Source organism: Podarcis pityusensis (assembly GCF_964106645.2).
Source record: "Podarcis pityusensis genome assembly, chromosome: 13".
Classification (NCBI taxonomy): Eukaryota; Metazoa; Chordata; class Lepidosauria; order Squamata; family Lacertidae; genus Podarcis; species Podarcis pityusensis.
The window spans coordinates 11,512,743-11,523,230 of record NC_138038.1 but is presented as its reverse complement, the minus strand read 5'-3'; the positions used below and the strand labels follow the sequence as shown (position 1 = coordinate 11,523,230).

The window sequence follows — 10,488 nt, the reverse complement described above, 5'->3', positions numbered from 1 at the left end:
TACAGAGGAGAGAGAGAGAGAAACAAATCTAATAACCAGCAGTTCACAAAGTTAAAGCTTCGCTTCAGGAAGTTTCTGCAAGAGCCAGCTAGGCTTTGCGACTGCTCCTGCTCCCTTATAGTTGAAGAACATTTTTAATAGTAATGGACTTTTAGTTGCAGAGAACTTACAAGATTCAGCACTAGTATCAAGAGAAATTTGACTTGCCATGGGCGGGGGAAGGGGTAGAGAAGATATGTGTGAAAAATTACTTAACAGAAAGTTAATTTCACATCCCATTACTATAACTCTGAACAGTTTTTAGGCATCTGCAGCAGCAACATATTATTTCTGCTAGGGTGTCATTCTGCCAGTTGGTGTCATTACTCATTCAATACAAATACTCAACACAAATGGCTGACATATATACATAACTTTAATTGAAAGTAATAATAAATTCCCAGAGGGTCTGAAAGGCTCAGCATATCCCTGCATTTAAGTCACAGGGTGGGAGTGGGGGTGGGGAAAGAGGGAGACGACAGCAACATTTACCCATCAATGCCAGTTCTGAGTTTTCCTAGAATAGCCAGTGGCACTTTCTAGATGGAGTTTTGTTCTTAAAAATTTATAGGAGAGCAAAGACCACCATCCAGTTCCATTTTTTTCCTCAGTTTTTACACTCTCAAGATTTCCAGGCAGTTGTTGTAACAGATTGCTATCCAGTCCGGCTGAGTTGATGCCCACTGTACATTGTTGATTTCGCCTTCTGCTGTGTAGGCCAAGATTGGATCCTCAATGGCACGAGGCATTTGCTGGATATCCCAGATAAGTGCTTGATGGTCATCCGCTGACAAAGATGAAATGTAGAATCAGAGGTAAAAGAAACCACCTTTCGCACAATTATTCAGTGGTCCATGTACTCAGGAATGAAATGGACACAAAACCACATAAACAAAAGTTTAAGCAGTATAATTTGACTTTTATCTATGATTGGGTTTTGATTCCTGACACGTTTTACATATATCATAGTTTCTCAAATGCAGATCATCTGTTATCTAATAATATTTGTTAATTCTTGCAATGGACAGTAAGACTGAACTGCTAAGGGAAAGTAATCAAAAAGGGTTTTTTTTAAACCCAAAAATTCTTACACCTTTCCTTATGGAAATGTTTCAAAACCTAGAAATTTGCTAATCTTTTTGCTGCATAAGGATTTATGTTCATTAGTAGATCAAATTCAGAGCAAGAAGTCTCATATCCACCACTCCTTCCACATTTGTAAACATATGCAACGTATGGCTGGTACCCAATATGGTTTTGGTTTTTTTAATTAAATGAAAGCAAGTGAATTAACTTGCTTCATAATCTTTCGTTTCTACCACTTACATTTTAGGGTTGCTTTAAAGCTCCCATAACTTGAGGTAAGCCTGAGTATAATGGACTATTATTCATAAAAAGTAGCTGTAAGTATGCTAGCTTACTAAGTATACAAAGTTTTCACGAAAATTATTCATAAAAAGTAGCTGTAAGTATACTAGCTTACTAAGTATACAAAGTATACTAACAAGATACTCTGAATTAGAGAAGAGCACAAACGGCAACCATTATGGGTGAACAGAGAAATAATAATAGTTAAACCAGCTATAGCAAACAAAGCGGATTACTATTTTAAGTTCATACACATACTTTAAAGGGAACTTGAAACACCCATATGAAAAGAAGAGGTTACAAGAATCATTCATCCTTACCAGCTGTGCAGATATGACAAGAAGAGTGTGGTGCCCAAGCAATGCCATTGACACATGCTCTGTGGTTGTTCAGTCTGGCAACAGGTGTACAAGGAACTCTGACATCTAAAATCACCACCTTAGTGGAGAAAACAAATACAAAGAATAGTGAAGTTTTATACTACCTCTGATGAAGCCACAAAGACGTTTTATGAATGGTATTTCATTACCTACTATACTATCTTCAGAGCACAATACATATATGCTGTACCCCTATCTCCTCAAGTAAGTACAGTGGTGCCTCGCAAGACCAAATTAATTCGTGCCGCGAGTTTTTTCGTCTTGCGGTTTTTTCGTCTTGCGAAGCACGGTGTCGGAAAAGTTTTGGAAAAGCTTCAAAAATCACCAAAGTCTTCAAAAACCTCAAAAAAGGCTACCACACCGCGTGCTATGAGTTGCTCCTCAAACTCAAGTCGCAACTGTATTAACGGTTTTAAGAAAAAGGAAACAAACTTGCAAGACGTTTCCGTCTTGCGAAGCAAGCCCATAGGGAAAATCGTCTTGCGAAGCAACTCAAAAAACCAAAAACCCTTTCATTTTGCGAGTTTTCCATCTTGCAAGGCATTCGTCTTGCGAGGTACCACTGTATACCCTTTTCATTGCAAATGAATACAGTGTTTTTATACTCCTCTAGTAGTGAAACTTAATATTATATATAGAGAGAGCATGCGCAGTAGTGCCTGATGAGCCACATGTTACAAAGGGGAACTGAGATCAATCAGCATTTTATGTATTGTTATGTCCAGTTCACATATTATAAATTTTAAAAAATTGAGAAACTAACACAAAAGCTATTTCCAATACAGACTCCTGTTTCTGAAGTACCTGCCCAGGACACTATGCCCCATTACTTTAGCTAAGTCAGCCTGTCCACCCCACAAAAGAATTGTGTGGCCAAGAGCAGGATATCTCATACTGACATGTCTACATGGGGTCATTACTTCTTCTAGACTCAAGTTGTTCATGGTAGCTACCAGCATCAGTATGGCTTCTATCTCCTTTTTAACATAAGGACACGTGCCTGACTGCTTCCTCCATGCTACTGTGTGCCAAGGCTGCAAGGAATCCCAGAAACAAAAATGTCCCATGGCTTTATACAGGTATCCAGAAAACGTGCCTATCAAGACCAAGAGTCTAAGTAGTGTTGAGTCTCAATACCATCCACGTGCAATTCCAAGAAGTGTACTGGCCACCCTTACAGAACACTGGCTCACCTCCATGCCATCCATTGCCATTGTTGCAAGATAATTCGGGTCCTGTTTATTCCAGCAAAGGCGAAGCAAAGGATGGTGTTGAGGATCCTCATATATAATTGTACTATGTTCCAGGTGCCGCAGATCAAACATTCTCACAGAGCCATCAGCACCAACAGAAGCAAACATGTCTCTCCCACCTCCTGCACGGCTGAATGCAATATCATAGACCTGCTCATAGACCAAAGGTAGAGGAAAATGACAAAATACAATGATATTGCCTCCAATACCAAAACTTTTGCTTCACACCGAACACAGTTTTATCATGCAAACCCAGATGTACAGCAGCCATGTCACAGAAATCCCTAAAAGTAGATAAAAAAGGGACTGAGAACACAATCAGAAGCTAGGGCACTGCCACCCCCTCCCCGTGAGTGAGCTTTGTCTACTTATGCAAAATACTAAATTTTTTTGTATACATCCCCTTGAACAGCTGAATTACAGTGGTACCTCTAGTTACAAACTTAATTCGTTCTGGAGGTCCGTTCTTAACCTGAAACTGTTCTTAACTAGAGGTGTGCTTTCACTAATGGGGCCTCCTGCTGCCGCTGTGCCGCCGGCATACGATTTCTGTTCTCATCCTGGGGCAAAGTACTCAACTCGAAGTAACTCTTCCAGGTTAGTGGAGTTTGTAACCTGAAGCATTTGTAACTCGAGGTACCACTGTACTCTGAGGAAAAAAGAAGAATTTGGTTCTGGAGAACTAATAGCATACACACAGACACAAATACACTCACTTGCCAGGTAAGTCACTATTCCCATTTTATAGACTGGAACAAATTTTTACTAATTACACAAATCTGAAATCCCACAATGGAGAAACCAAGAGAAAAAGTGCACCATCACCTCTTTATCATGGGCAATCAACTGGGTCTTGACATGGCCTGACACCAAATTCACTCTTCCCAAGACCTGGCCAGTCTCCAAACCCCAGATAGTGCAAGTTGTGTCAATACTAGAGGTACCTGGGGTGGGGAGGAAAAACACCACTGTTAATAACTCTTCTTTGGTGCAATGAATAAACACCAATACACAACACCTTATGCTATTCATAATGCTTGACCTAAAAGATGACTTGCCTTCTCCATTCTCCTTTTATACACAAAGCAAACTACCGTATTTTTCGCCCCATAGGACGCACCTAGGTTTTTTTTTGGGGGGGGGGGAAATAAAGAAAAAAAAATTATTTCCCCCCTGGCGCGGGGGAAGCCCGAGCTTCCCCCGACCCCAGCCCCGAGAACAGCCTGCTATCCGCAAGCCTAGGGAGCCCGGCGGGAAGTCGCGCCAGTTTCCCCAGGCTTGCAGAGAGCTGCGCGAAGCCCGGGCGCACTCTTCAGCGCGCCCCAGGCTTCGGAATGCAGGCAGGGCTGCGCAGAGCTGCGCGAAGCCCGGGACCGCAGGCAGCTCTGCTGAAGCCTGGAGAGAAGTCGCGCCGGTCTCCCGAGGGTTGCGCAGAGCTTCCTGAAGCCTGCATTCACCCCATAGGACGCACACACATTTCCCCTTCATTTTTGGAGGGGAAAAAGTGCGTCCTATAGGGCGAAAAATACGGTAACTGGATGTTTGATATAGTTAATGTATTCCCTTTTAAGATACAGGTGTAATCTTCAGTCATTTTTCAAGTGTTAATTAAGAAATATGTTTTAAACTCAAATCATCCAGTGTTTAAATTGGAAATTAAATATTTCCCCAGAAAGCTTGGGACACGGTTCCAGTTTGTGAACTATTTTTGGAAGCCAAACGTCTGATGGGGCTTCCGATTGGCTGCAGGAGCTTCCTGCAGCCAATCAGAATCTGTGTTTTAGTTTCCGGAACGGATTCCATTCGACTTCCAAGGTACGACTGTATGGTCTATTATAACAATATGTAAATTCAACATGAGCAAAATTTACCAAAGTGAATAATTGTACTTTTACTCTAGACTCCAGGATAGTCAAAACTTACATTAAAAATGGATGGTGGGGGGAGATGAAAAATACAGCTAAGAGATGCAGCAGATTTAACTGTGGTTATAGTGACAACAAGCAAGGGGTATTTTCTCCTAAACTGAGATTGTTGGGGGCTGGGCTGGGCTGGGCTGCTGCAATTCATGAAAGGTTAAATAGTAAGAGGTCTTCACCACTTAAGCTATGAAATCAAACCATTATGGAAGTAAAAAAGAAAGCTGCCACCTATACAATGTTGTTGTTTTTTTATTTCAATGAGTATCTCAATGGGGGAGGAGAAAAAAATGCCCCATCACTGTACCAGCTCTCTGACTGGTACAGTAAAGAGGCCTGGATTGGGCTCACTGCTGTCACATGCCAGCAGCAGGGCCAGCTTGAGATCCAGTGTTACCTGTGTATAGACCCCACCCCGGGAGTTCCCTCCAGTGGAAATACTGCCAATGATAGCTTCCACCAGCCATTTTGACAAAGGCATATTGCAGCACTCCTTTGCAATGGTGTTCCTTTGCCAACAGAGGCTGTGGGTGCTGGAAAGGGTTGGGCCAGTGGGATGGGGGAGACACACAACCACTTGCCCCAAATCCCTTCCAGTACAGTGAACTGAGGGTTTTGAGTGCTCTGCCCAACTCTTTATGGAACCGGGAAGTGCATTTATTAAATTTACTAATTATACTGCCCAATAACTGAAATTCCCTGTGTAGCTTACTATAAAGGTTAAGCCCATAAAACAGTATAATATGAATAAAATCACCCAGGGATAACAGCTGTGTAATAGATTCAAAGAATGCTAGAACACTTTCTAAAAATTTTGGGAGAATATTTTTTTGGTGGTGAAGAGACCACTGAACAGGTACTAAGTGAGCTTCTCTGGACAGCGCATTCGACAACTGGAGCAACACCACTGAAAAGGCTCTTTAGGGAAGTATGGGATAGCCATTAAACACAAGGTAAGCCAACACAGAAACTTGTCTCTTGGACAACATAGTTCATATAGAAAGCCTAACAGGTGAATGCTCCTAGTCTTTTGGATTATAAATGTACCACAGCTTAGATCATCTGCACAATAGCAAAGACAATTCCTGGCCAATTCAACTAATATTAAAACTTATCTGATGTAGACTTTAACCCGACAACAGCCTTTCAAAAACTTTGGCATATACCGTGATCCCAAGCTATCTTCGTTAGATTAAAAACACTTATATCAGGAAGGAATGCTTCTGTGGAAAGCTTTATTTACCTTCAAGGCCCATATAAAAATGAGCTTCCTGAAAAAGAGATCCACCAACAGCCATTACCCAAACTAAATCCTGTCTGGCAATGTTATCCATTTTACTACCAAAGCTCTGCCAAATTAAGCATTTCAGTCTTACCCAGCAGATAAGGATCCACTTCATTCCAATCAAAGGATGTCAATGGAGCACAGAAATCAGAATTCTTGTTGTTGTTCAGCAAACACTCTAGCCTGGTCTCTGTTTCACCCACCTTCAAAAAAATTACAAATATTGGTCATCATTCCACTGCAGCAAAAGTGCAAGAGAAGAGACAGTGCAGCTAATCATTGTGATTTAAATAGGTTCTGCATTATGTTCAAATCATGGATTCTATTATTTTTGTTAAGACACGTGTAAATCAAATTAGGTTTGACCAAGACCCTACTTCTTGGCTACAGAACATTAAACCTAAAAGGGAAGCCTAGTTACTGTTTTGTTCTGAACTACAGTCAGCTCCCATTCCTTCTAAGTGTGATAAATACCACAGCTATATGCAAAAATTTTCATTGTTGGGACAATTTATAACTCATGCAACACACTGGCAATGCAAGATCATATGGCATCGTTTTAAAGTTCTATATCTCATAAAACATGGCAAACATAACAAGAACAATGTCAAACGTCATGTTTTCAAGGTCAAGGAAACCAACAGATGTGTTATCATGATTGTCAATTAGAATTAAGTCAGCAGGAATAGAGGTTCCTTCCAACTCTATAACTGTGTGATATGGAGCTTTATTTTTCATTTTCCATACACAAGGAGTGGGAAGACTAAGCTTGTGGAATCTACTTTGGGTGTTGTTGTTTTTAGTAACAGCAAAGTTCACCAATGACAGGTAGGTGAAAAACTGTAGCCAGGGGGCAGATATAAATTTAGAATTAAGCAATAGTCTGTCTTCAAGTATATTCCCATGAATTTGTTTGTAATACCAGAAATGAGCTTACAATCTTTTCACATAAAATACTACAATAAGGCTTCCCTCCTCAGTTTTCTTAATTCCAGCAGTCTAATTTAGGTCTGGGGTAGGATAGGGCAAAGAGAAGAGAGAAAGCCTCATGGGTTTTGCTATTTTTAAAACAACTGAGTCAGACACTTTTGCCAATCTACAGCAAATCACCCAGCAATTTACCACTAGATCCCAATTTATTTTCTGCCCATCTACATAACACATTAGAGTAGACTGCAGCTCCAGTTGTAGAACACTGAATTTAGAAGTTATTAATAAACATTTACGAATAGAATAAAGCAGACCAAGTACTATGTTTGTCTACTACTTATAGCAGTTGGTCAGACTACTCACACAACATTCTCAGGGCCCACTGGTTATCCTAGCCCCAGGAAAACACCTTATAAAAACAAGTCAACTTACTCTCCAGACACGCAAGTAGTCACCACTTGTTGCCAAAAGGTCTGGATATACCCCTTTGGTATCTGGGATCCACATGAGCTTGGTAGTAGGATATGGGTGATCAAAGGTATTCCGGCAAATGAACTCAGAGCTTTCCTCATCCAACCCAACAAGTTGGACCTATAAGCAAAAATATTTCAAGCAAGTTATCAACCAAACTATAACATTAAGCTCAGGGTAGAGAACTAATGGCCTCTAGAAGTTATTAGACTACAAGTCTCATCAGCCCCAGCCTGCATGGTCAAGGATGATTCGGAGTTGCAGTTCAGAAATATCTGGAGGGCCACAGATGCCCAACCCTTCATACTCTGCTACAATACCTCAAGGACCACTTCGCCTTGTAGGTTCCTACAGGGAACCTACGGTCATCATCTGAGGCCCTTCTTTGTGTGCCTCCTCCATGAGCGGCCGAAAGGGTGGAAACATGAGAACAGGCCTTTTCTGCAGTGGCTCCCCGCTTGTGGAATGCTCTCCCTGGCATATTCATTACCTACAGTGGTGCCCCGCAAGACGAAAAACCCGCTAGACGAAAGGGTTTTCCGTTTTTCGATGCGCTTCGCAAGACGAATTTTCCTATGGGCTTGCTTTGCAAGACAAAAATGTCTTGCGAGTCTTGCGATTTTTTTCGCTTCCCCCCCCTTTTTCTAAGCCGCTAAGCCGCTAATAGCCTTTTAGCCGCTAAGCCTTTAATAGCCGCTAAACCGCTAATAGCGCTAAGCCGCTAATAGGGTTGCTTTGCAAGACGAAAAAACAGCTAGACGAAGAGACTCGCGGAACGGATTATTTTCGTCTTGCGAGGCACCACTGTATCTTTAGGTGTCAGGCAAAAGCTTTGCTCTATAACCAAGCCTTTCGCCTTTAACTGTAAGAAGGGGTTGGGATGTTTTAAACGTATTAATTCCCCCCTTGGTTTTAATGTATCTCTGTGGAAAGGGTTGTTGCTGTTTTTTTGGTCTGGTTTTTTTTGGGGGGGGGGGGTAAGTTGCTTTGAGTTGCCTTGGGCAAGATAAAGCCCGCCCCCATTTCAATAAACAGCAATAATTTGGAAGTGTCCATGCCTGCCTTGGATTTTTTTCTCCCAGAGGGCAAAAGTAAAATAGCCAACTAAAGTGGTACCTCTGGATGCGAACAGGATCCGTTCCGGAGCCCCGTTCGCATCCTGAAGCGAATGCAACCCGCATCTGCGCGTGTCACGATCTGCCACTTCTGCGCATGCACGTGACGTCATTTTGAGCATCTGCGCATGCGGCGAAACCCAGAAGAAACATGTTCTGTTACTTCTGGGTCACCGAGGAGCGCAACCTGAAAAGGCTCAACCCGAAGGTATGACTGTATTGAGATGCAGGTGGCCTAACCTATTCTCTTTCCCGCCCCCAATTCTCCCACCTCCCCACATGGTCAAAAGTCCCTACACCAAGCCTTTCACAGTGGGTTAGAGTGCGGTGCTGATGATGACACCAAGGTCTCAAAGCCTTTCACAGCTGGTTAGTGTGTGCACCGAGGCCGCAGGTTTGATCCCCCCATGGGGCAGCTGCAAATTGCTGCAATGCAGGGGTAGGACTAGATGACCCTCAGGTTCCCTTTCCAACTCTCCTATGAATTATATTTATGAACCTTGTAGTCCCTTGATGCTGCTGGGGTGCAACATTCACTCTCTTTAGCCAGCATGGCCAGTAGTCAGGGATGGGGGGGGGGAGGGGACTGTAGCTCAAGAACACAGAACCCCAGAACAGGCATGGGCAAACTCGGCCCTCCAGCTGTTTTGGGACTACAATTCCCATCATCCCTGACCACTGGTCCTGTTAGCTAGGGATGGTGGGAGTTGTAGTCCCAAAACATCTGGAGCGCCAAGTTTGCCTATGCCTGTTCTAGGGTTCTGTGCTCTTGAGCTACAGTTTTGGGACTACAATTCCCATCATCCCTGACCACTGATCCTGTTAGCTAGGGATGGTGGGAGTTGTAGTCCCAAAACATCTGGAGCGCCAAGTTTGCCTATGCCTGTTCCAGGGTTCTGTGCTCTTGAGCTACAGTTTTGAGACTACAATTCCCATCATCCCTGACCACTGGTCCTGTTAGCTAGGGATGATGGGAGTTGTAGTCTCAAAACATCTGGAGGGCCGAGTTTGCCTGCCCTAGAAGAACAGAGTCGGAAGGGACCCCAACCCCAATACCTTCGGGGACCCCAAGGACGCCCTATACCTTCCTCGAAACATCTGCAGGTGAAGCAGAAGGCGCGCAGGTGCTGCTCCACCGCGCAACGCCTTCGGGGGACAACCAAACCCCCTCATGAGTTACCTCAGCCGGCGCTTGGCAACGGAGAGCGCGGCCAAGCCTGCGAGGGAGGCCCGGCGCCCCTCGAAGCAAGACCCTTGCCGAGGGGGTGCGGGCAACTGCCCCAGGCGGCTCTTGGCCTCTTCGCAAGCCTGCGGCGGAGCAGGGAAGGGCCGCCGGGGTCCGACTGAGGCGCGAAGGCCCGAGGCGGCCCCGAACCCCCGACCACCCCAGGGCTGACGAGGCCTCCTCGGACCCCGCTCACCCGCCCACCTTGTTGTTGTATTCCTCCACGAAGCTGCCGAGCGCCAGCCTGAAGCGCTTGTCGGGCCTGACGCTCCAGTTCATGGCGTAGACGGTCCATGGCGCCTCGTACTTGTAGATCTCCTTGCGCTTCCCGTGCAGCGACATGGCGGGCGAGGCTCGCTCCGTCAGCCCCTCACGGCAACCAGCGACCTCCCCCCGCCGACCGTCGTTCTTCACCTCACACAAACGACTACGGCGAAGCCGCCCCCACCCCGCTCCTCCATCGGGGGTCGATTCAAACTCCGGGCTCTCGTTGGCTGCTCGCG

The 10,488-nt window shown here is 44.4% G+C and overlaps 1 protein-coding gene across 1 annotated transcript; it reads right to left on the bottom strand.

The window, feature by feature from the left end:
- Positions 1-397: 397 nt before the first annotated feature.
- Positions 398-10,456, bottom strand: DCAF7 (DDB1 and CUL4 associated factor 7). The gene is made up of 7 exons (XM_080976988.1): positions 10,190-10,456; positions 7,607-7,765; positions 6,336-6,447; positions 3,866-3,984; positions 2,981-3,190; positions 1,728-1,845; positions 398-826 (listed from the first exon to the last, which is right to left on the bottom strand). Exons 1-7 carry the CDS (start codon positions 10,325-10,327, stop codon positions 654-656), a joined length of 1,029 nt encoding a protein of 342 aa, XP_080833114.1. The 5' UTR covers positions 10,328-10,456; the 3' UTR covers positions 398-653.
- Between the last annotated feature and the right edge of the window lie 32 nt (positions 10,457-10,488).